This window comes from Protopterus annectens, chromosome 6.part0 (assembly GCF_019279795.1).
Source record: "Protopterus annectens isolate FY-2018-M chromosome 6.part0, PAN1.0, whole genome shotgun sequence".
Lineage (NCBI taxonomy): Eukaryota > Metazoa > Chordata > Ceratodontiformes > Protopteridae > Protopterus > Protopterus annectens.
The window spans coordinates 1,174,254,561-1,174,282,427 of record NC_056737.1 but is presented as its reverse complement, the minus strand read 5'-3'; the positions used below and the strand labels follow the sequence as shown (position 1 = coordinate 1,174,282,427).

Below are 27,867 nucleotides of genomic sequence, written 5' to 3'. Positions count from 1 at the left end.
CAAAGAGGACCAATTTACCATCAAAAGCCACAATAACTCCCCTCTAGAAATCGTACCTAGTATCAAGCTACTTGGCATTACTATTGATGAAAACCTAAAATTTGATTCCCACATCCTCTCTGCAATCAAAAAAACAACCAGAAAATTGGTCTCCTCTACAGACATAACTGATTCCTAACTCCCTCCTCCCATCAAACCCTTGCATCAACCTTCCTTCTCCCCTCTCTCTTGTATGGTGCTCCCCTATTCTCCAACCTACAACTTGGCCTCCATTCCAAACTCGAAGCTTGTTACAATAAAATCTGCAAATGTGCAACCAATTCTAAGAACTCCTCCCATCACTGCCACTCCCTTCACACCCTGAACTGGCTTGAACTCCACAACCACCTAAAATACCTACAACTTACAATAGCCCACAAACTCATCTTTAAACCAACAGAATGCCCCTCTCTTTCCAAATCTCTAACACCCTACACACCTGGACGCACCCTGAGATTCAAAGGCCAAAGCCTCCTACATGTACACAAACCCCTACACCCACCTGGCCAACTATTGTTATCCCACACCATAGCCAAACTGTGGAACGCTCTCCCCACACCACTATGTAACATACCATACCATAATAACTAAAAATCCATGCTTCATTCCATCTCGCCTCCAAATGGTAATGTCCTTCACATGCTCCCACCTAAAACACCCACACCACTAACAACACTCCTAAATCATTTTTCTTTGCTAAATGTAACAATGTCATAGGTCTTTCCCTTTACATCTTTCCAAATTATTCTTTATATTATACATTCTTATTATTATTATACATCTTTCCTATTTCTTTTGCATGCCCCCCCCCCTGGCCTGCCTTACACATATTCTCAAACTGACACCCTCTTAATTGCTAAGCAGTGTATCTGTTAACGTAAAACTGTTATTTCCTGTACATAATAATTTTTGACATAAGATACATTATCTGTTACTAATGTGGCAACTTTCTGTATTTTTGCCTTTTCCAAGTTTTACAAAACTCTGTACTTATATTTTGTAATGTTGCAAATGTCTGTATTTGTATTCAGAGCTTTTCTCCTCGGGTCTCCACTGAAAACAGGCCACAAGCCCAGCTGGACTAACCCAGTTAACAAACAATAAATAAATAAATAAATAAATAAAAGTTAGTATAAACAGCATCAACACAAACTCCTTATTGATGACATTTACAGTGTTTTAGTACAATATTTTCCCAGTAATGGTAGCTTGGCAAAACAATATTAACACGTTAACAATTAATAATTAAATATAGTGATTACTATTAAGTCATCAGAATTATTTATTTATTTTATTTTATTTTATTTTACATTTGTTGACCGGGATAGTCTGATTGGATACATGTCCATTTTTAGTGGAGGCTCAGGGAGAAAAGCTCCAAGGTAGAACATACAATAAAAATCACAAAATGATTACAAGTTACACACAGTTTACAGGCTCCATTTACCATTTTTAAAAGCTCGACCATTGAGGCACTGATTTTTTTGTATGGCACGTCCAGTATACATATATATATATATATATATATATATATATATATATATATATATATATATATATTTATTTATATATATATTTTTTTTTACAATTTCATAATTTTATACTTATGCATGTCTATATGCTGGTTTTATGTGTACGTCGATACTTAAGTATATTTTAGCATTCATTTATATATTTTTCACTATTTATATTATGCCTATATACTCTTAGCAAGGCGCATGCATTAGCACATGTACTCATTGGTATCAAGTCAGATGTATTTTATATATATATATTTTTTATAGATATATTTTATATATTTTTCTGTGCATGTTTTAACAGAATTATTAGCTTGGATAAGGAATGTGTGATATATGATATTCTTATTGCATTATTTAGTTTTATATTTTTTATTCTGCATTGGCAACTGTGTTTCTCTTTAATTAACAGTGATTAGGGTAATTACCTGCATCATCATGTGACTGTTTCAAGTATTTAAGGAAGTGTGGAATTTCAACAGTTGTCTGATGAAGGGGTAGATCCCTGAAAGCGCTAACCTGTGTACTGTTTGTACCGTTCTACTTAAATAAATCTCCTAGCTGTGGGACTGTCGGTGTTTCTTTACGTTTGTAGTTCCTTATTTTCCACTGACAGGTTTGTGCCTAGACATGACTCTGTGCATCTGCTTGTGATTCCAGATCCCTTACCATTTCGTTGGTACATAGGGTATTGTTGTTAATTTGATAGTGTGCAGGGACATTGTTTTTACCAAAAGGAATGATGGTGCATTTCTTTGCATTCAGTTTGAGACCATGAGATCACTGACACATTGTTATTTTTGAAAATGCATGACAAATACAGACGTGGCCATCTTACTGCTTGTTGTTTTATGAGATTTGCAACATTTTTGCAAAGAAAATGGAGGAAAGACGAGAAGATTCCGTGTGGAAATTAATTACCACCACAGGTGAGGTAAGTGTTCAGGGATTACTGCCTGCATATGTTGGGGAATTGATGTGGTACATAAGCTTCTGTACTACTGGTGTTGCTAGTGCTGTGGAAGGGCTGAATTGTGAACACATGCCTGCTGACTCGGGGAGATGGACATCAGAAAAGTTGCTAACATACTAAGGCATTTACAGCCACTGTAGTTTACTCATTACAGCATAAAGTATGTTTGTTTGCAGGAAGTACGCCTTGTGAGGACATTGGGGATTGGGGGTTTCACATTGTTGACTTTCCTTTGTTTTCCTTGTATATTATGTGAGTATTAACTGCCAAACTGTTTTTCTTACCTGCGTGGGTTTGGGGGGAGGAGTAAGGTTATAATGATGACTGTCAGTATCCGTTCTTGTTTGGTGAGTGATTGATGAAACTGTTTTTTTCAAAGCGTGTATCACAGAATATGATTGTGGGGAGGGGGGAGTGGCATTTTCAAACACCATCTCCAAGTTGAGAGAGTGGAAGTGACCATGAGGTTCAGAATGTCTTTGGTCAGTTGTGATGCTGTTTGGGATTGGGGGAATTTCATTTTAACAATTCTCATCTATGGTGCTTATTGACGGGTGTATTACATGTCCAACTATACACCTCTGGTGCTGTTTGTTGGGGGCAGGAGGATTCCTTTTTCCAAATGTGTTTCTATTTTTTTTCCTTGGGGTAGGGCAAAAAATTTCTATGGTTGTTATACAAAATGTGTCATACATCAGTAATGTAGTTCTGGGTTGGGGATCACAGAGATCTGTTAACATGTATGTGCTTCAGTCTACCTGGAACAATCATGGGGATATTAATGACATTCCCATACATGACTCGTATTAGGACTCAGCCTAATGTTTTTCTTGTGCAAAAAAACAAAGTCCAGGCAACTCACCCAGTGGACTACGGCCCTGCTACTAGCATACCTGTTTAGAGACTGACAACATGTGTCATAGGCATTCTTGGTGACATAAAAGAGCATACAGATGGAAAGGTGCTGTGTGTAGCAATGCAGCACTAAGGGTTACAGATAGAGTACAGCAGAACACAATTATACCTACCCACGTGTGTTTGTTGGAGGCCATATGTGTAATGCTGTGTGCCCATGACACATGGAACACGTCATGCTACAAATCATCAGGTGTGACCAGACTGGGATGTTTCAAAGGTACATGCTGTAGTCTGAAGACACACCTATTATTTGCACCTGACTGCTGCCATTTGGCAGGCACCTTTACAGATGGCCTAGGCCTCTTTCTGGCTATAGTCTAAGGTAAGTGTGGACTTTGTGGTGAACTACTGTAATGTTGATGCAATGGATATGGCAGATCAACAGCGTAACATATGCCTGTTGATATATTAGGTTCATAGGTTCATATGAGGTCACTAGGCTAACCGCCATATGGCCTTTCCAAACCTAGCCATGTAGTGTTCCCTAACTGACCATTGTTAGATGGTTTGATGGCTTGCACAGCAAATCTATGATCAGCAACAGCTGCCCCTGTCCACCAGGGACAAAGGTGCCACCCCAGGGTTGAATTTATGGTCTCCCATCCAGTTGTCCAGGTTGTGCTTAAATAGGGTCATTGGGGAGCTCTGCTTAACATGAATTGGGAGTTTATTCCAGAGCAGCATCAGTCTCTGGGAGGCATATCTGTCTCTCAAGCATGTTTTGTTTAAGTTACAGGCTAGGTTAAGATTTCTAGAGTGAGTGACTCTTGTCCCATTTGATTTGTGGACATGCATTAGGGAAGGCTCAGAGACTGCTCTGTAGGCCAGACACGGTTGCCTCTCAGCAGCCTGTAGGACACAGAGTAGAGTAACAGGGCTTTCAGTCTTTCCATGTAGGTCATGTTTTGGAGTCCATCTTGGTCAGGGACTTCTGTGGTCTCTCCAGCTGCTGTAGGTGTCCGGTGAGATAATACAAAAGGGAGCATTGTATTCTATTAGTGGTCTGATGAGGGTGGAGTACAGTTATAGCATCCTTGGTCTTGGATGCAGTGCCCTCACTTATGAGGTGTACAACTTACCACTGTGGACACATGGTGATCGAAGTTTAGACTGCTATCAACTTGTGTTCCCAAGTCACATACCGCTGGGTTCAAGCTTAGAGGGGTGCTGCTTATATTGCAGTTTTCAGGGGCTACCTCTTTGCTAAAGAGGACAGTGATGCACTTTTTTGCATTTAGTTTTAGACCGTGGCTTTGACACTAATCATTTGTCTGGGTTAATCCATCCTGTAATATGATAATGTCTTTAGGGGATTCAATGACTGTTCACAGTTTGCAGTCATCTTTGAATCTTGTAATTCACAGTCTATCTACTTTCTCCTGGACTTCCAAGAAATAGATTCCAAACAGTAGAGGGCCCAGAACAGAACCTTGTGATACCCCACTGGTAACTGTTCTACTGGTGAAGGTGGAATAGCCAACCTTGACAGTATGGGTTCTTTCTGTGAGCAAGTTGGCTAATCATCTAGTGTTCCCAGCTGGGAGAGTTTTTTGGTGATACCTGAGTAAAGGATTGGGTCAAAAGCCTTGGCTAAGTCAAGAAAGACAGTATGTTGCTTTGTCTTCATCCAGGGCTTTGCTGACATTCTTGAAGTCCACCAGGTTTAATAAGCATGATCTACCCTTAACAAAGCCAAACTGGGTCAAGCTGAGAGTTTAAAGTTTGCCTATGTTCTTGTTGATAAGGTCCATGATGATTTTTTTCCATGGCTTTGCAGATAAGGCTGGTTAGGCCTATGGGTCTATATTTCCCAGGGTTGGTTGAGGAAAGTACAGTTGTGTACACTTACCGTAAATGTAGATGTTCTAGTGTATTCACTGTTGCAGTCATTACATTTGGGTAATCTGCTGGCAGGTTGCCCTCAGTCGGCCTGATTAACAAAGTCTTGGGTCCTGCGTTGGTTGCTGTCCCTTCTTCCATGACGTCAGGTCATCAGGGGTATAAAACATGTAGCCGATGCCATTACATCAGTTTTTCTTGCCCCAGATATCAGGTGCCCCCAAATGGGGAACCAAATATTTAAGTAACTAAAAACACAAAAATATATGTCCAAACAAAAGCAAATACACCAAAAAGGCTTTTAAGTACAGTAAAGGAAAGTAGAGGTATAGTAAGAGAAAAATAGGGGGTTGGAGGGAGGGTAACCAGGACTGCAACAGTGAATACACTTGAACATCCACATTTATGGTAAGTATACACAACTGTACTATGTTCTTCGTGTTTCACTGTTGCAGTCATTACATTTGGGTAGATTCCCATATCTATGGTTGGGAGGATGGATTTATACAGCATTAGGACCAGCTATAAGGCCCTGCAGGACAGCAGAAGCAAAGCCAGCTCTGAATTTAGAGAAGAAAGGTAAATGGTAATGTTTGGTGAATGTATGAACTGAGCTCCAGGTAGCAGCTTCTAGAATGTCTCTGTTAGGAACACCTCTGAAAAAGGCTGTAGAAGTAGATGCAGCCCTGGTGGAATGAGATATTATCCCCTGGGGGATAGTTTTACCATGGTGCATATAGCAGAAATAAATACAATGGCTTATCCATTTGGAAATAGTCTGCTTTGAAATAGCCTTTCCCTCTGCCCCTGCAGCAAATGACACCAGTAGTTCAGATTTTCTTTGAGATTTTGTCCTGTTTAAGTAAAATCTAAGTTGTCTGCGTACATCCAATGAATTTAGAATCCGTCCCTCCTTGTTCTGTGGATTGGGAAAGAAAGTTGGCAAATGAATGGTCTGATTAAGAGCCACACTGGATACCACCTTAGGCATGAAGGATGGATTGGTCCTGAGAGACACCCTGTCCGCATGAAAAATAATGAAAGGCTCCACTGCCATAAGAGCCTGTAATTCAGAAATCCTTCTAGCTGAAGTGACTGCTAAAAGGAAAGCTGTTTTCCAGGAGAGAGATTTTAAGTCTGCAGTAGCAGCTGACTCAAAAGGAGGAAGAGTGAGTTTTTCCACTACAAAATTGAGGTCCCAGGCAGGGGTTGGAGCTCTCCTGGGTGGTCTTAAGTTTTTGGCGCTGAGATACTGTTTTAGCAGAGGATGAGATAAGAGGGGAGGTTTTGTGTTGTAATGAGCTGAAATGGCTGAGGCATGGATTTTTATGGAAAAAAGGACAGGCCCTTGTGAAGCATCTCAGTTAAGTATAGTAAAATCTGAGGAATATTGGACACTGTTGTGCTTATCCCTTGTGATTGATTCCAGGCACAGAATCTTTTCCATTTTTCAGCATAAGATTTTCTAGAACTAGGCCTTCTTGCCTCCAAAATGACATTCATCACAGGTTTGCTGAGGGATGCTAAGGGTGAATTTAGGTGATTATCCATGCTGCAAGATTCAAAGTCTGGAGCTGAGTGTGCAGAATTTAGTTATTCTGCTGAGACAGTAAGTAAGGTATCTGAGGCAGGTGCCACGGTGGAAGGTGTGACACATTGCGCAGGAGTGGGTACCACTATTGGCAAGGCCAGTCTGGAGCAATCAAAATCATTTTTGGTTTGTCCTGTTTGACTTTTAGTAGAACTTTGGAGAGTAGAGGCAGAGGGGGAAAGGCATAGACTGATAGTTTTTTCCAGCTGAATGGTAGAGCATCCACTTTCCAGGCTTTTTTGTGATGAATTCTTGTGCAGAATTTGTCCAACTGATAGTTCTGGGGTGAGGCAAAAAGGTCTATGTCTGGATTCCCCCATTTGTATGTCAACATGCTGAAAATCTGTGGTTCCAGTTTCCATTCGTGTGGATCCATGAGATTTCTGCTTAGTTCATCTGTCAAGAGTATTCAGCTTTGCTGGCAGGAATTGAGCTTGTAATTGAATTTGATAGGTTAAGGCCATGTTTCACAATGCTATGGCTAGTCTGCAAAGGGCGTAGGAGTGTGTACCCCCCTGCTTGTTTATGTACCACATAACTGTGGTGTTGTCTGTCTTTATCATTAATTGTCCTGGATGAAGGTAGTCCTTGAAGGCTGTCAGCGCATTCTGTGTAGCTAGCATCTCTTTTTGATTGATATGAAGGTGCATTTGATTTGGGTTCCGTTTGCCCTGAATGCACTTCCCTGCCCAGATGAGCCCCCCAAGCATAGTCTGATGGATCTGTAATTAGGGTTTGGGCAGCAGTGGGGTAGAGTGAATGGCAGTCCCTTGTTTTGGTGGCAGGCCTCTGCCCACCATAGGAACTCTAGTTGCAGGCAACATAGAATCATTGTTTCCAGGCTGTGACAATATTGACTCCATAAACTCTTTAAGTACCACTGAAGTTTCCTCATATGCAATCTTGCATATGGAATTGGAAGAATGCAGGGGGCCATGAACCCCAAGGCTTGCAGAATTTGTCTTGCAGGTAGCAGGGTTTTTGTGGCCACCTGTTTCAAATAAGTCACCAAATGAACTTGCTTTTCTGGCATAAGGTAAGCCATCTGGGCAGTTGTATTCAAGCTTGCACCCAGGAATGTCATTTTTTGAGAGGGTACCAGTTGTGATTTCTTTTTGTTTATGGTGTACCCTAGACAAGTTAGAACATTTGTTACAAACACCAGATGTTTTTGAAGAATGTCCCTGTTTTCTGCCTGAATTAGACAATCATCCAGGTATGGATATATTTGAATATTTCTTTGCCTGCAAGATGCAATTACTGGAGACAGGCACTTTATGAAGACTCTGGGTGCAGTAGATAAGCCAAAGGGCAGTGCAGAGAACTGGTAATGCAAGTAGCCTGCTTTGAAGTGGAAGTATATTCTGCAAGATTTCCTGATTGGGATATGCAGGTAAGCCTCTTTTAAGTCTAGAGTTACCAACCAGGCATCTTTGCTTAGCATAGGAAGTAACTGTTGAAGAGTCAGCATCTTGAATTTTGTAATGTCCAGAAATGTGTTTAGAGTAGATAAGTCCAGAATTGGACACCATGATTTGTCTTTTCTGGGTACCAGGAAACGTCTTGAATAGAAACCTTGTCCCTTTTCCTCTTCTGGGACTGGTTGAATAGCTCCCGTGTTCATGAGAGACAGTACTTGTTTCTGGGCCTCTGCCCACTGATTTGGGGGCAGGTCTGGCCATCCGTTTGGGATTGGCAACGTGTGGAAATGAAATCTGTATCCCTGGGATACTATATTTAAAACCCATTTGTCCTGGGTTATAAGTTGCCAGTTTCTTACATGAAGTGCCAGTTTTCCTCCCAAAGGGGCAGCTGAAAGGTAAGTGCTTGGTAAGTGTAGAGGGAAGTCATCGAGACTGCTTACCATAGGGAGGTGCCTTGTTGTTTCCAGATTTGGAGGAGGAGGCACCCCATTGTTTTGTTCTAAAAGTCCCTTGTGACTGAAACCTGGAGCCTTTGGAATGTCTGGGTTTGACTTGAGTGGCTCTCGAAGGGACTGGAAAGGACCACTTCTTAGTAGGCCAGTGCCTACTAAATCTTGGAGGTTACACTTGTAAGAAATCTTTCACAGCTTGAATAGATTTAGCTTTATCTTACATCTTTTTTTAAAACTTCTTCAGCCTTATTACTAAAGAGACGGTCCTGTTGTAAAGGAGCATCTAACGATTTTGTTTTAACATGATCAGGCAGGGTTTGCTCTTTGAGCCAAGCATGCCTTCTTAGTACATAGCCAGTTACAGCAGTCCTGCAAGAGGCCTCCAAAGAATTAAAACCACATTGCAAAGTATGTTTTCCAACTTGTTCAACTGAATGCAATAAATCCTGTAAATCTTTATTTTCCACACAGTCAGAAATTAACATCATTTTCTGTTTAAGCAGTCCCATGATATGCTGCTGGTATTTAAGCATATGAAATTGACAGTTTAAAGCCCTGATTGCCAAGGTTGCAGAAGTGTAAACCTTCTTACCCCATCTCTCAAGCGCCGTGGAATCTCTATCAGAAGGGGTAGGATTTTTAGCAGTAGAGGCCTTAATGCCTTTGGGACCCCGAGAAATGGTTTCAGGATCTGCAATAGGATTTTTGAAAAGGAATTTGTGGGAGTCAGGAACCCTGTAGTATCTGTCTGGCTTACAAGGAGCCGGAGGAAGAGAATCAGGAGCCAAACTAGATTCTGAAAAAACATCATCAACAATGTCTAGAACAGGAGGTATAGCCAAAGGCCTATGCTGAGGAAGAAGAAGAAAATCCATAAGTCTCTTTTTAGATTCAGAGAAATCTTGACTTTCCCAGTGGAAATGTTCCTGTAAGGTATGTAAAGTTTCCCCAAAAGAAAAATCCTCAGGGGGAGAAGCAGAAGGAATGGAATATTCTGCATCAGAGTCCTCATAAGTAGCTATAGGCAAATCCTGTTCATTAGAAGAGTCAGAAGAAATAGAATCCTGTTCAGAAGATTCATAATCAATGTCTTGCCTAGGCCTCTTAGAAGTGGGGGGGGGGGGGTTGGATACCCCTGATCAGAGTAATTAAATCTTCAGCCATTTTGATCATTTGTTTTTTAGGCATAGGGGCCTGCACGTGTGGCCCAGGCATTGGTTTTTTAGACACAGATTTAGATTTTGGCCTTAGTTTTGAAGATGGCGTCAGTTGGGAGTGTGGCCTAATGGTTAAGGTGTTTGCCTTACAAACACAAGGTGCAGGGTTTGAGTCTCACAAGGGATAATTGGCTAGGCTTAAAATGACTCGCAAGGGCAGTTAGCCTAGTACTAATCTATGGTGGGAGGGTGACCTAATGGTTAAGGTGTTTGCCTTAAAAACACAAGGTGCAGGGTTTGAGTCTCACAAGGGATAATTGGCTAGGCTTACAATGGCTCGCAAGGGCAGTTAGCCTAGTACTAACCTATGAACCTATGAACCTATAATATACAAATCTGTAGGCCTGAAAACACCCTCAGAAGCCAGTGCCTGCACAGTGGCTCAGGACCCATCTAAGGTAGAGACATCCGCGGGTTCCATAATTGAAGCATCTTTCAGCATACCGGACTCTGAATGGGTCTCAGTAGAGACCTGCGAATCAGAAGTAGCGGGTATCAGGGGCTGAGAAAGCGCCTTACTGAGTACCAGTGAACTGGCGACTGGCTTAGGAGAAGCATCGTCATCAGTTTTGGACCTCGATGGCCTGTCTCTATCTTTTTCTTTGCGTTCTTTTAGGTATTCCGGTAGTCAGATTGCTAACTGATGACATTTCTGGATAATTAAAACGTGAGCCAAAATATTCTGAAGTAAAAATATACAGACACTTAATAGTGCTTTGGTTAAATTTAGCACAAAACCGACAACAAGGTATGTCGTGGTCAGGGCCTAGGCAAGGAATACAGTACAAATAAAAATCCTTATGAGGTATTTGCTTCCCACAAGTAATGCAATTATTAACTTTTACTGACATTGGTAAAGAGCAAGAAAAAGTTTCCCCAATGGGGTACTTAGCTTTAGTTGAAGATTTCGGTTCTGAAACTCAAAAACAAAAATTTCAGGAGTCGGCTGACTGGCACTTGCGATCTGCTTCTGCTTTGGGCAACGCATGATAAGAAAGACTGATGTAATGGCGTTGGCTGCATGTTTTATACCCCTGACGTCATGGAAGAAGGGACAGCAACCGACGTAGGACCCAAGACTTTGTTAATCAGGCCGACTGAGGGCAACCTGCCAGCAGATTACCCAAATGTAATGACTGCAGCAGTGAAACATGAAGAACATCTCCCTTTGTGCAAGGGGATTATGATTGCTGTTTTCCACTCAGCTGGAAGAAAGCCAGTGCTTTGACTGAGTTTGAAGACAGTGCTTGGCGCTTTCAATAACTCCTAGACCATTTAATAGGCAACCTAGGATGTTGTCGGGTCCTACAGAGGCTGTGTTTTTGGCCTTGGAGAGTTCAGCTATGACCTGTTCTCTGGAGATACTAGGCAGAGGACTGGTGACTGGTATGTTAAGGGGGTATAAATGGTATGGACTGGTGTGTGAAGTTTTTACAAAACCTGTCCGCTAGCAGATTTGAGATGTCCTCAAGTTCAGTATAAGTGGTACTGTCCACAGCTAGACTGGCACAAAGCTGGGCCTTCCATTTAAGATTTTGGACATAGCTAAAGAAAGCTTTGTGATTTACCTTAGCTAGAGATGCTAATTTAGTTTCATAATTAGCTTTAGAGAATTTACCTATGAACCTATACCCCACGAATCACTTCAATGGCTTAGCTAAACAGAAGCACAGGGAACTAATCTAAGGGGGTAGCGAAAGCCAACACATTCTGGCTAAGCTTATAAATGCCTTCAAGCAGATAGCCTAGTATCTACCTACGAACCTATGAACCTAGGACTTTACAAGATGTCTAATCTGCTTGGTTATGCTTTGGAGGAAGTTTTTTATTTGCTGGGACCGTTCCCTCTAGTTTTTTGACAGCAGTTTCATTCTTTTTTGTATAACCTATTTATGCTGGATGTCCACCAGGGTGGCTTACTTTTTTATTTGTCTGTGCCTCTTTTAACTTTCGTTTATCACTAATTTCATTTATATCTCAAAATTAAATCAACCTTTTGTTTCCCACCCTTTGTAACTAACTCTGTATAGTGATATCTGCCCATCTCCATAGTTATTTATCTAACTATGTCTGTATAGAATATAATTAGTATAAGAAGCCTTACTGATTGAGAAGTAATTACTATCTTATCTGGTCTGACATTGTACAATTTAGTTTAATTGTATTCTGCCTGACATTGTGATACTACATAGCTTAAACGATTTTGATTGTATTGAATATACTGGAGCTTTTCTCCCAGGGACCCTGCTGAAAGGGGGCCTTTGGGCCAAGCCAAACCTTCTCAGGCAACAAATGTAAAATAAATAAATAAATAAATATACATATAGATATATATGTTCATTGTGGTCAAATAGTTGAAATGTTGACACTCAACAACAAAATGATCAATGTGTTTTGGTAAACTGGCATGGTAATCCAAGTGTGTGTTGGACACTAGAAAGCCCCCCCCCCACTGTTGTTAATATACAGGGATGTAGGGGGCATAGGTTGATTTCAAACAGTGTGTAGTTTGTTATTTTATGACTGATGAAACAGATATTGATTAAAGTCCTATGACCATACACAAATACAAACACACAAATAATATGTGTGTATATGGTCCTGACCATATGAAGTTTGACTTTCTGGTGAGTTGATCTTCTGAATGGATCCATGTGTGTATATATATATATATATATATATATATATATATATATATATATATATATATATATATATGTACGTGTGTGTCTGTGTGTGTGTGTATATATATATATATATATATATATATATATATATATATATATATATATCAAATGTGAAATAAATGTCAAGGCACAATAGTCGTCCCAATCTTTCAAGCATACTCTAGAATTTCATCTTTAAAGACTGAAACAAAATTTTTACTGAAGATAAGCAAGTAATTAAAGGTTAACAGAACTTACTTTTCTCACTTGTCACAAAAATGACTTTTGAGCTACCTTTTCATTAAGTGACAAGATTCAGTCTAACAAAAACTCATTTCTTTTCATTCCAATAAAGTTCATAAGTCTTTCAGGCCCCATGCCTAATACCCTTTCAGGATTCTGCATGTCTGTCAGTCTTTTGAAAGGAGAATATCTCTGGATAATAATTCCTTTACATAGAGTACCAAATGTCTGCCATCTTGTTTTTGGTTCTTTGTTTTTATAGGAAGGGGTGTGGCCTACTACACTCAAGACTTGTGTGGATCCTCCTGACAGTGTGGCACACAACTGCAGCTGCAGAAACCCTTTAGCACATACATACTTGTATGTCATTTTCCATAATCATTTTAATCCTACCCCCTGTGTTAGCACAGCTCTCTGAGAATATGGAGCAGCAGAGAATAAATGACAGAGCGCCATGCCTGTGTATGACCAAGTAATACAGGATACCCACCTAAGTACCTGTGTGGGGCACCAGTACTGGTTGCTCATGTGGAAAAAGCCAGGACTTGGAAGAAAGTATGACTGGGAAATATTACACAATATTCCAAAGACATGCATCTGGAGCATTTCTCCCCGGGCCTCCGCTGAAAACAGGCTCTGTGGAACCTAGTCGGACATTCCCGGTCAACAAATGTAAAATAAATAAAATAAAATAAATAAAAGATGGGCAAACCCAAACATTATGATTTATTGTTGAAGGATCTGTTGTTACAGTAAGTACCATGCACACTACCGCACAGTGCTTAATCAAGGCCATCCTGCCATTTTGCAAATGTCTCATACTGCCCTCTTACTTTTCTCTTGTTAGTGTCCTGATGTTAATCCCAAAATGTAGGCTACATAGGCTACTTTAGGCTACTTTAAACCATCCAGGCATGTCCAAAGCAGTTTCAGGTATACTCTCCAGTCCAGCTGGTGAATCTGGGAATCTTGAGGCAATGTTACAACTGCCTTATGTACACAGACAATCCTCTCCTCCTTCCATCAAACTCAAATATATGTGAGAGATGCAACTATACAGCCAAACTGGAGGCCGAGCTCTCTCAACCCAAGACTGGCACAGTCAGTCAGGAGGAGAAGGAAACCACCCGCACCACACAACCAGTCTCACATAGACCAATCGCACCAGCAAACAAGACACATAAACTTACAAAAACATACTTGGAGGCTCTAAATAAAAATCTGCCAAAGCAACAGAGACCTCCAAAGCAGACATCCAAGCAACTGCTACCCCACAACAACTTTCACGTATACATACTTCACAAAGTCAGTGTGCCATGCAGTCGCAGCCCCTAAGGCTAAATAACACATCTAATACACTAGTAATTAGAGACTCTATTGTCAGGCACACTGACGTCCCACTCACCAGACTGAACGAGGAGAAGGTCACTGTAAGCTGCATGCCGGATGCCAGGATCTGCCACATAACACAAGCACTCAGGTCACTCCACATCAGGTACAGATATGACTCTGTCATTGTCCATGTTGGTGTGAATGACCTGAGATGTACCTTCCTGGACTACATGAAAAGAGACGTAGAGGAGCTCTCTGATCATGTAGCCCAGGCCGGTATGACCCTGACCCTGAGTAACATCTTGCCCTCACCAAGAATGATGCCACAGTATAAAGGCAAAATGATCAATTTTAACAATTGGCTAAGCTATTGGTGTCATTCAAAGGGGATCCAGTGTCTGTCAGCCTGGGATGATATGCTCGACAAGCCACATTGCTTCGCCAGGGATGGCTTGCACCTGTCACCCTTAGGCTTTCGAATACTGGCTAAGGCTCTTGCCACCCCCATAGTGCCTTTTTTAGGCAAGGCTCAAAAGACAAACCCACCTCCATAGACAATACCAGAAACAAAAAACTAAGGGTAATGCTACTCAATGCCAGAAGTCTAATCCTCAAGATGCATGCACTCGAGGCACTCCTCAGTATGGAGAAAATCGATATCTGTGCAGTAACAGAAACCTGGTTCAAGGCCCCAGAGAGCACACCAGCCCTACCAGGATTCAACTCATACCATTCTTTATGGCCCCAGAACTCGGACCAAAATACTAAAGGTGGGGGAGTATTCATTTTCATCAAGGATACACACACCTCCAGGTTAGTGGCACTGCACGAGGCAGCGGAAACCATCCATGTGCAACTAACAGTAAGCAAAACTGCTTTTCAGTTTGAAGCCTGCTACAGATCACCCACCTTGTCTCAGGACCCCCACTCGGCATTCCTGAGAACATTGGATAATATGAAGGTCTCACCAAACACCATGATATTGGGGGATTTCAACTACCCAAACACTGACTGGGAAAACTACTCAAGTCCCAATGGTTCCTGGAGTTTATAAACTTAAATGCCATGGAACAACTGGTCACCACTCCCACAAGATGGGACAACATATTGGACTTGGTCATCACCAACATGGGGGCTCAATGTTCCACACCAGAGGTAAACCCCTCGTTGGTAAGATCAGACCATAAACTAATCACAATGGACATCCACATCCCGACCCCACCCCCAGCCAAGGAAACCACTGTGAAAAATTTCTCAAAAGCAAACTTCACACTTCTCAAGACCAAGGTGGAAAGTTTCAAAGCCCCCGGGCTAATAGAAAATGCTACCCAAACCGCAGAATCCTTTACAAATGCACTCTATGAGCACCTACAGGAATGCATGGATCGTGCCATCCCAAGTAAAACTAAGACTCACTCCTCCAAAAACAGGAGACCAGTCTGGTGGACCCCGGCCTTAAATAAGCTATACAACAGAAGGAGGAAACTATTACATGATAAGGCAAAATCCCAAAAAGGGAAGGCATCCTTGATCAGTACTAGCAAGAAACTTTGATCCCTCATAAAATCATCAAAGGCTAGCTTTGAAAGAAAAATCGCCAAAGACTCTAAAGATAATCACAAGGCATTCTTTAACTACCTCAAGAATCTGGGTGGCAACTCTCAGATCAGCTCTGAGCTGGTGCAAAATGGCACAAAATACACTGAACCCACTGACATTGCCAACATCCTGGCAGACAGGTTCAATGCAAACTTTACCCCCCCCCCAAAAGGGCCAGTGTCTATCCCAGAAGAATGCAGTCCCCCAGACATCACAGACACACAGATGAAAGCAGCCCTCTCCAAAGTAAAAAAAACACAGCATCAATGAGACTGGATGGTATCCCGGGCTGCATCTTACACGAGCTCCAAAATGAACTAAACCCTCACATAAATTCACTGTTCCAACTCAGCCTTACCACAGGTTATGTACCCAAGGAATGGCGTACAGCAACAGTGATCCCGCTCCACAAAGGTGGCGCCACAATGGCTCCCGGGAACTATCACCCTATAAGCCTGACTAGCCTGGTCTGCAAGGCTATGGAGCGCATCATTATGGATCTCATAAACAAAGACATTGGGAACCTCCAAACACTGGACCCTACCCAATTCGACTTTGTTAAAGGCAGATCTTGCCTCTTAAACCTAGTTGACTTCTTCAAAATAGTAACCAAAGCCATAGATGAGGGAAAGGTAGTCCACAAAGCCTACCTGGACCTTGCAAAGGTCTTCAACACAGTAACCCGTTTTGGCATCATAAATAAGCTTACAAGCTTAAATATTAATCCATATGTTACAAGATGGGTTGCAAACTGGCTCAGGGATAGAACTCACATGGTCAGAGTCGCAGGTGCCATGTCTGACTCTAAACCGGTTACAAGTGGCGTCCCACAGGGCTCAGTCCTGGGACCCCTCTTGTTCGGTATATACTTCTCTGAGGTACAGGCAAATACAGGAGGACTGTGGCTTACCAAGTTCACAGATGATTGCAAACTGGGAGCAATAATCGACTCGCCAGCTGACACAAGCATCCTCCATCCACCTTATGGAGACGGATACCTGGTGTCAGAACCATGGCCTCAAGCAAAATGCCAAAAAGTGCATAGTCATCCTCTTTGGGAAAACAAAGTGCCCACAAACTACCACATAGGAGGTAATCCACTAAGTATGGGAGAAGTAATTAGGGATCTGGGGACCCAAGTAATTAGTAACCTCTCCTTTGACAATCACATTGCCAAAGTGGTTAGAAAAACCTTCTACATAGCTCAACTAATCACAAAAGGGTTCGTATATAGATCAAGAGAGGTCATTGTGCCCCTCTACTCATCGCTAATCAGGCCCATAATTGAGTACAATCCCCCATTTGGGATGTACCTTACCCGGCACCTGCAACAGCTGGAGAGACCTCAAAAATACCTCACCAAGAGGATTGTGGGCCTCAAACAGATGCCCTATGCAGCTTGACTAAAGAAACTCCAGCTCTACTCAGTTGCTTACCGCCTACTCAGAGGTGATCTCTGCCTGACGTACAAGGCCATGTCTAACCCAGAATTGTTGGACATGCTCCACCTCAAGAAAACCAAATCCATTAGAGCTACACGCTCCAGGGATTTAAACCTTAGCACAACAATAAATGGGACATGCTGGAGGGATAGATTCATATCCCAAAGGCTTCCCTCGCTCTGGAATAGAATCCCAGTCCATGTTAGGCAGAGCCCCTCGCTGACCCTCTTCAAGAGAAATCTTGATGAGTGGATGGGAAATCATAATTTTTCTCCTGGGATCACTTCTATGGCCCTGATGGACAGAGGCTCAGGAATCTAGTCTAAATGGGAGGTGGAAGCCAACACATTCTGGCTAGGCTTATATATGCCCTAAGGCAGATAGCCTAGTACCTACCTATGAACCTATGAACCTATAAGATACAATATCAACCGATATTGCACTGGTCAGCTCCTGGGCAGCTGACAGATGCCTAAGCTACAAGCTGACCTGGTCCATTATGTAGGACAACATTTGGTATTGAGGAGAGATCAGAAGCTTGGCTTCAGACTTCCGTTTCACAAGTATTTGCACAGCTTGCTTGTTCCTCAGTTTGCCAGTAACTGTGAATGAATTAACAGTATTCTGTACTGGGGACATGCTCTTTTATTCCAATAAAACTAGTTAGTGGCCATGATAAAGTTAGGAAGGCTATAACAGCCATAGGACTGCTTGAGGTGAGGCTGCCAGCTCAAGATGCAGGGTGCAACCTGGGAGGAGGCTGCGGAAGAAAAGAGGATATGTCACTAGATGTGACAAAGGGCATCAACATGCATTTATATTCAGTTTATCCAGATGTCAGTATGTTGTCATTTAAAAAAAAAAAAAAAACGAACAAGCACAGGAATTTGTCTAATTTCAAACTCACCACCACAAGTGTTGAGGAAAAAAAAAGTCAGAAAAACTAATGGACTTAAAACTTTGTTGATGAGCTCAGTCACAATAATTTCCAAAAATCATGAAACCCAGGTAGTGTTCCAAAACAACAAGCCTTTATTCATCACAGACAAGCGATCTTCAGTAACAAAAGTCAGAAATATTTTATAAACATATCAGCTTTTATACACTTAGAAGTAGGTGTGTGGAAAATATATGTATTGTTTAATTTTAAACCAGCCTATTGCAAGCAAACAATATAAACAGGGTTGTAAAAGTGCATTTTAGACAAGTACCCACCCCCACACACTACTACTGATCAGATCAAATTAAATCTTAGTTAAGGACATCACTACTTATCTATGTGCAACCCACATTCCAAGATCAGGTATTAAGAAAAGTGTAACATATACATAAAATGATATACATAAATAGACTTAACTAAAATCGCTTTTGGTATCTAATGCAATAAAGCCTTCATCAGGTCTGTCACTACAACTAAAATGAAGAAAAACACATAACTATCTAATCATAAACTTAATCAAACTAGAACACTATAAATATAAAAAATGCATCTGTCTAACAGTATCTAGTAATTATCCATCCATGTGTATTAGTGTGCGTAAAAAACAAAGTTATTAATAGCTCAGAAAAAATTTTACTGCTTTGCAAAAAAAAATAAAAATAACATTTTTCATTTTTACAGCCTGAAAACATGTTTATACAATGAAAACTAGTAGGAAAAACCACACAAAATACAGAAAAGAGTGGATGAAGTACACTAGTGATGTATAGAGTGTGAAGGAGTGTGCATGAGAGTCCACCACTATGGTAAATGAGTGAGTTATAGCAATACTACATGGTAACAGCGGCATGAAAAAACATGCGTTATAGCAATACTACATGGTAATAGCGGCATGAAAAAATGTGTGTTATAGCAATACTACATGGTAATAGTGGCATGAATAAACGTATGTTATAGCAATACTACATGGTAATAGCGGCATGAAAAAATGTGTTATAGCAATACTACATGGTAATAGTGGCATGAAAAAAACATGTGTGTGACGCCCGTGCCCTGGCCCAGCAATCAAGGAGCCTCAATCCTCATGACTAACACCAGTGAGGGGAGTCTCATATATGAGGAAAGGATAACAAATACACACAGTAAAGTGCAATTTCCCTTAAGAGCACACAGAGATCACAGTCAGTCCGGAGCTGTTCGCTCCCTTGCTCTCCAGGTCCCCAATAAGACTCCCCACTGGAACAGCTATAGGGTCCAGATCTCAGCCTAGTGAGCAAGCTAAAACCTCCAGCACCCTCTCTGTCCAACCAGTGCTTCATGTCCCTGCCCAGGTAGCTGACACACACACACACACACACACACACACACACACACACACACACACACACACACACACACACACACACACACACACACACACACACACACACACACACACACACACACAGTTTGAGAAGAGTTTATACAACCACACAGACACTCCTGGGAAATGTTGGCACAGGTTCTCCAGTTGTGCCCCTTTTCTCCAGACTTTACAGTAGTACTAGCTGCCACCACCCACTAATAGTTATCAGCTAGTCAAAGGCCCTTAAAGGGTGTCCAATTATTACTGTGCAATATCATTATCCAATTGGTAGTATAGCCCAGGGCTAACACTATTAGAGTGGCTTTGTACAATTTTAGCAAAGGCATGCAAGTACTCTAAAGAGCTTAAATTATCTCTAAAAAAACAGTCACAGTTGAAAGGGTTTAAAAATATTTAATAATAAATAGTCAAAACACAAGACAATAATTTTTACTACAGTGCTAGTCAAGAGTTCAGAGATCACAGAGAAATACTTAAAATAATTCAGTAGTACAGTTCTGACATCACAGAAAAACACTTAGTCTAATCCTTCCAGTTTCTAGCTATTTCTAAGAGAAAACACAAATCTAAGATAAACTTACATATAGAGCAAGACAGTGCTGATGAGTTGGATGGTCAAGACAAAAATGCTTAATGTTCTCTGTTTTTCAAATCACATTCTTGGTTCACATTACATCATTCTTCACACTTCCCTCGGGTTTCCAGGCTAACAGGCTACATTCTTTAGTAAGCTCGCACCAGGTCAGGAGCAAAGCCATTAAGGACATTTATGCATGCAAATTCTGGCCATTAACTCTGGCCTTAAAACAATAGCAAGAATTCCTTCATCCAGACCGTCCGGAGCCATGTTTACATCAAAGGGTCACAACATGCTTTACTTGGTCAGCAGAGTGCACTGTTGTTACATTTTTGCAGTTCCACATGTAACAGCATTTTTCCATTTAAGACAACAAGCCTGTGGCTTACATTAATATTTACAAATGACAGAATTATCTATAAAATTCTATCTGGCTAGACTGGCAGCCTTCACAGTGTGTTACAGCAATACTACATGGTAATAACGACATGAAAAAATGTGTGTTACAGCAATACTACATGGTAATAGTGGCATTAAAAAAATGTGTGTTACAGCAATACTACATGGTAATAGCGGCATGAAAAAAACATGTGTTTTGAACTTACTGTTTAAATCTCAGGTGTGATGTAATAAATGTAAATAGGAGCAGAATACACCAATGCACTGTATGAACACATACACAAATGCATGGATCTTGCCATACCCAATAGAACTAAGATGCTCTCCTCAAAAAAAAGTAAGCCAATCTGGTGGTCCCCTGCCATAAACAAACTCTACAAACAGAAGGAGGAAACTGTTGCGGAATGAGGTAAAGTTCCAAGACTGGAAAAACTCCCTCATCAGCCTCAACAAAAGGTTGAGATCCCTCATCAAATCCTCTAAAGCTAGCTATGAAAACAGAATTGCAGCAGATTGTAAAGACAACCACAAGGCCTTCTATAATTTTGTAAAGAATCTCCATGGCAATACCCAGATTTGCACTGAGCTACTGCACAATGGTACTTCCTATACCCAACAGATATTGCAAATATACTGGTGGACATATTCAGTGCTAACTTTACCTCCCCCCCAAAGGACCAATCACAATACCAGTAGATTGCCAGGCACCCAGTATTACTGCTGCACAGGTTAAAACAGCACTGTCCAATGCCAAGAATACAGCTTCTATGGGACCTGACAGTATCCCTGGCTGTGTTCTACATGAACTACAGAGTGAACTGGCACCTCACCTGTGTGCCTTGTTCAATTACAGCTTCACCTCAGGCTTTGTCACTACCGAATGGCACACTGCTACAGTCATTTCTCTCCACAAAGGAGGAATAACTACAGAGCCTGGGAACTATTGTTCCATTAGCCTGACAAGTCTGATATCCAAAGCTATGGAACGCATCATCATGGACCTAATAAACAAGGATATAGGGAATCTCCAAACTCTGGATCCCCCACAGTTTGGTTTTGTGATGGGTAGATCATGCCTGCTCAACTTGGTCAACTTCTTTGAGTCAGTCACCAGAGCTGTGGATGAAGGCAAGTTGGTTCATACAGCCTACCTTGATCTCAGGAATCATAGAAAAATTTACTAATCTAGGAATCAACCCCTATATCACTAGATGGGTTGCAAACTGGCTCACAGATAGAACCCACAGTGTGAAAGTAGCTGACTCCAAGTCAGACCGCTGACCAGTCATGAGTGGAGTCCCACGGAGTTCAATCCTGGGTCCTCTCCTCTTTGGTATCTACTTCTCTGAAGTCCAGGCCAACACGAAGGGACTCTGGCTGACAAAGTTTGCATAAGATTGCAAGTTGGGAACTATTATTAACTCCCCAAATGATGTGGACATCCTATAGAAAGGCCTCAATGAGACCAACAACTGGTGTCAGAACCATGGCCTTAAGCTCAATGCCAAAAAAATGTGTCTTTATCCACTTTGGGAAAAATCTGGTTCCCTTGAATTACCACATTGATAGTAGTCCATGGAACACAGAAGGCGTAATAAGAGATCTGGGAACACAGGTTGACAGTAACTTCTCTTTTGACCACCACGTTGTTACTGTGGTTAGAAAGTCATTCTATGTGGCACATCTCATTACTAAGGCTTTTGCATACTGGATGAAAGAGGTCATTGTCTCCCTCTACTCTTCCCTCATTAGGCCAGTCATTGAGAACAATGCCCCATTTGGCATGTACCTCACTAGACACCTGCAACAACTGGAGAGGCCACAAAAGTATCTCACAAAGAGGATCCTAGGCCTTAAACACTTGTCCTATATGGACAGACTCAAAAAACTCCAACTATTCTCTGTCCCATATCGCCTACTTAGAGATGATCTCTGCTTGACTTGTCTGACCCAGCTATGTTAGAAATGCTACATCTAAAGAAATACCAATCCCTCTGCACCACACGCTCCAGAGACCTCACCCTCATTACCACAATCAACAGAACGTACTGGAGGGACAGGTTCATAACCCAGAGAATGCCCATGCTATGGAATAGACTTCCCATACATGTTAAACAGAGCACCTCACTGGCAGTCTTCAAGAGAAATCTTGATGAGTTGATGGGGAATAGAAAGTTCACCCCGGGGATCACTCCAGTGGCTCTACTCGACAGAGGCACTGGGAACTAATGTCGGGTGGCACGATGCCAGGGTAATCCTATGGGCTAGGCTTGTAAAGGCTCCAGGGCCATTAGCCTAGTACACACCTATGACCCTATGAACCTATATACACATATATATTTATACACATTCTACACATTATTTTTATTACTACTTAGTATATTTTTAGTACATAAAATATTCCTCAACAAATTCTCTAAAAAACCTTTACAGATTGTGTGACAGCTTACGTAAATTCAACACACTCTTAATTGAGCAAATAGTAGTTAAGTCCTATTTTTCTGAATGCATTTCAACTGCCAGCACAGTTGTTTTTTCTCCAACACACTACTGATGACCCCTTCAAGCTCATCCATCCATCTCCACACAGTCCAGAATGATAAATTTAAAACCAGAATGTCTGGGGTGTTCGAATACGTGTTTGGATAAGGTGTTCTCCTGGCATTTACATCTGATGTTAGAAAGATGACTTGAGATCCTCCTTTTCAGTTTATTCATAGTCTTACCCACATAAAACACAGGGCAGTCATTACACATGGCCCTATATACAACTTTTTCAGTATTATGCCCTGCTGAAGATTTCACAATCTTTTTAAGATAGCTGCACTCAAATGAGTCGCACTCCATCAAGTATTCACAGAAAGTGCAGTTGGGTGGCCCACAGATTTTAGTGCTCATGTCATCCTGGGGTTCCTTAATTTTCTTTTTCACATAGTTATGTATGCTTCTACGTTTTTATATACAAAAGTAGGGTGATCTAAAACCCTTACAAGCTGCTGATTGTCAATGAGGATGGCCCGATTGTCTTTAATAACGACTTTAATTGTATTAAAATCTCAGGTGTAAGTTAGAATGTGACTATCCTTACCTTTCTCTTCTAATGGGTTAGGGGTTAGAACAGAACAGTTCAAGTTAATACTTAAAATAGGAATTATTCCAGAGAATAGCGTTTTGTCAAAGTAAACAAACTAAACATTTATTTAGTTAGTGCTTCTTGTGTTACTTGCCTACTAGGACGACAGTAGCTTCTGCATTCTCTGGGATTTTTTCTAGAAGTTTCAGTGTCCTGTTTCGATGTGGCTCGCCAGCCTGTCTTTGCAAGGATTTCTGGGAAAATAAAATAAACCACCATCAACCTTAAGTTAGATTAATGGAGAAATATACAAAGACTGGCTAAATATATGGGGAACATCATGAATGTTAGGAAAGTTCACCACAAGTTGAATTTAGTTATTACATCAACAAATGCATCAATATTCTTTATGCGAAGGCTTCCTTAGATCATATATCAAAATGTTACCTATTTATGAACTTCTTGGCAAGGCAGCTCTGTAAAATGTCCCTGGTCATATTTTGCATCATCTTTAGCATCTTCTTGTATAAATATGAACAGTTTGGTTATGCCATTTTATTCATTAGCAAATGTGCATTGTGCACTGTATAAAATATCTCATGTTCTAGAGTGTCCATGGCTAATAAAATAATCTGCATGTTTTAAATAATTTCTTAACTAGGTAAGCCCCATAAGACAAAATTGTCATTTTTTTTACAGAAATGACCTGGGAGCACATGCTCAAAAATCACACAGCAAATTAGTAAAAAGTGCAAAAAATCAAGTTGAGAACTAGATGGTAAAGCTAACTAGCAGTCCATAGCTGCATCCCTTTCTGCTATATTGACAGACACTTATACATGAAGCAAAGAGTGTGGTAGGTAGCTACTAGGCTTGCAGTCCAGTGGGATATTGATGAGCCTACCTCAAATTCCCAAATTTCTCTGCCACAAGCCTTGTTTTAGTGGTTTGTGTCAAAGGATTGTATTACTCTCTGCCACGACCCTTATTTTAGTCTTTTGAGTATAAGGATTGTATTGCTCTCTGCCACAACCCTTGTTTAAGTCTTTTGTGTCTATGGACTGTGTTGCTGTCTGCCACGACCCTTGTTTTAGTCTTTTGTGTCTAAGGATTATCTTGCTCTCTGCCACGACCCTTTTTTTAGTCTTTTGTGTCAATGGATTGTATTGATCTCTGCCACGATTCTTGTTTTAGTCTTTTGTGCCTGAGGACTGTAATGCTTTCTGCCACAACCCTTGTTTTAGTGGTTTGCATCCAAGGATTGTATTGCTCTCTGCCATGACCATTGTTTTAGTGGTTTGCATCTATGGATTGTATTGCTCTCTGCCATGGCCCTTGTTTTAGTGGTTTGCATTATGGATTGTATTGGTCTTTGCCGTGACCCTTGTTTTAGTCTTTTGTGTCTATGGATTGTATTGCTCTCTGCCATGACCCTTGTTTTAGACTTTTGCATCTATGTATTGTATTGCTCTCTGCCACTACACTTGTTTTAATGGTTTGCATCTATGGATTATATTGCTCTCTGCCATGACTCTTGTTTTAGTGGTTTGCATCTATGGATTGTATTGCTTTCTGCCACTACACTTGTTTTAGTGGTTTGCGTCTATGAATTGTATTGCTCTATGCCACAATCCTTGTTTTCATTTTTTGCATCTTTGGATTATATTGCTCTCTGCCACGACCCTTGTTTTAGTGGTTTGCATCTAAGGATTGTATTGCTCTCTGCCACAACCCTTGTTTTAGTGGTTTGTGTCTTAGGATTTTATTGCTCTCTGCCAGGACACTTGTTTTAGCAGTTTGTGTCTAAGGATTGTATTGCTCTCTGCCACAACCCCTGTTTTACACTTTTGTGTCTATGGTTTGTATTGCTCTCTGCCACAACCCTTGTTTTAGTCTTTTGTGTCTATGGATTGTATTGCTCCTGCAACGACCCTTGTTTAACTCTTTTGTGTCTATGGACTATATTGCTCTCTGCCATGACCCTTGTTATAGTTCTTTGCATCTATAGATTGTATTGCTCTCTGCCACGACCCTTGTTTTAGTCTTTTGTGTCCATGGATTGTATTGCTCTCTGCCACGACCCTTGTTTTAGTCATTTGTGTCTATAGATTGTATTGCTTTGTTTGCATTTATGGAGTGTATTGTTCTCTGCCACGACCCTTGTTTTAGTCTTTGGAATCTATGGATTGTATTGCTCTCTGCCAAGACCCTTGTTTTAGTGGTTTGCGTCTATGGATTGTATTGCTCTCTTCTACAACCCTTGTTTTAGTGGTTTGTATCTATGGATTGTATTGCTCTCTGCCATGACCCTTGTTTTAGTGGTTGGTGTCTATGGATTTATTTGCTCTCTGCCATGACCCCTGCTTTAGTGGTATTTGTCTAAGGATTGTAATGCTCTCTGCCATGACCCTTGTTTTAGTTTTTTGTGTCTAAGGATTGTATGGATCTCTGCCACAACCCTTGTTTTATTCTTTTGTATCTAAGGATTGTATTGCTTTCTGCCACAACCCTTGTTTTAGTCTTTTGTTTCTACGGATTGTATTGCTCTGTGCCATGACCCTTATTTTAATCTTTTGTGTCTATGGATTGTATTGCTCTCTGCCACAACCCTTGTTTTAGCCTTTTGTGTCTAAGGGTTGTATTGCTCTCTGCCACAACTCTTGTTTTCTTCTTTTGTGTCTATGGATTGTATTGCTCTTTGCCACAACCCATGCTTTAGTGTTTTGTATCTATGGATTGTATTGCTCTCTGCCACGGCCCTTGTTTTAGACTTCTGTGTCTATGGATTGTATTGCTGTCTGCCACGACCCTTGTTTTAGTCTTTTGTGTCTAAGGGCTGTATTGCTCTCTGCCACAACCCTTGTTTTTGTCTTTTGTGTCTATGGACTGTATTGCTCTCTGCCACGACCCTTGCTTTAGTCTTTCGTGTCTATGGATTGTATTGCTCTCTGCCACGACCCTTGTTTTAGTCATTTGACTCAATAGATTGTATTGCTCTGTTTGCATTTATGGATTGTATTGCTCTCTGCCACAACCCTTGTTTTAGTCTTCGGAATCTATGGATTGTATTGCTCTCTGCTAAGACCCTTGTTTTAGTGGTTTGCGTCTATGGATTGTATTGCTCTCTTCTACAACCCTTGTTTTAGTGGTTTGTATCTATGGATTGTATTGCTCTCTGCCATGACCCTTGTTTTAGTGGTTGGTGTCTATGGATTTATTTGCTCTCTGCCATGACCCCTGCTTTAGTGGTATTTGTCTAAGGATTGTAATGCTCTCTGCCATGACCCTTGTTTTAGTTTTTTGTGTCTAAGGATTGTATGGATCTCTGCCACAACCCTTGTTTTATTCTTTTGAATCTAAGGATTGTATTGCTCTCTGCCACAACCCTTGTTTTAGTCTTTTGTTTCTATGGATTGTATTGCTCTGTGCCATGACCCTTATTTTAATCTTTTGTGTCTATGGATTGTATTGCTCTCAGCCATGACCCTTGTTTTAGTGGTTAGTGTCTAAGGATTGTATTGCTCTTTGCTACGACCATTCTTTTAGTGGTTTGTGTCTTTGGATTGTATTGCTCTCTGCCACGTCCCTTATTTTAGTCTTTTGAGTCTATGGATTGTATTGCTCTCTGCCACGACCCTTGTTTTAGCCTTTTGTGTCTAAGGGATTTATTGCTCTCTGCCATGACCCTTGTTTTAGTCTTTTGTGTCTATGGATTGTATTGCTCTCTGCCACGACCCTTGTTTTAGCCTTTTGTGTGTAAGGGTTGTATTGCTCTCTGCCACGACTCTTGTTTTCTTTTTTTGTGTCTATGGATTGTATTGCTCTTTGCCACAACCCATGCTTTAATGTTTTGTATGTATGGATTGTATTGCTCTCTGCCACGACCCTTGTTTTAGTCTTTTGTGTCTATGGATTGTATTGCTGTCTGCCACGACCCTTGTTTTAGTCTTTTGTGTCTAAGGGCTGTATTGCTCTCTGCCACAACCCTTGTTTTTGTCTTTTATGTCTATGGACTGTATTGCTCTCTGCCAAGACCCTTGTTATAGTCGTTTGTGTCTATGGATTGTATTGCTCTCTGCCACAACCCTTGCTTTAGTCTTTTGTGTCTATGGATTGTATTGCTCTCTGCCACGACCCTTGTTTTAGTCATTTGAGTCAATAGATTGTATTGCTCTGTTTGCATTTATTGATTGTATTGCTCTCTGCCACAACCCTTGTTTTAGTCTTCGGAATCTATGGATTGTATTGCTCTCTGCCAAG

General features: G+C 41.0%; 1 protein-coding gene across 2 annotated transcripts in view; it reads right to left on the bottom strand.

The window, feature by feature from the left end:
• The window catches only part of SLC4A3 (solute carrier family 4 member 3), a 2,820,719-nt gene that overhangs the window by 633,355 nt on the left and 2,159,497 nt on the right, over positions 1–27,867 (bottom strand). For both annotated transcript variants that reach the window (XM_044074803.1, XM_044074804.1), the window contains one exon: positions 23,762–23,861. In XM_044074803.1, coding sequence (XP_043930738.1) covers positions 23,762–23,861 — 100 coding nt within the window. The remainder of the gene's footprint in view (positions 1–23,761; positions 23,862–27,867) is intronic.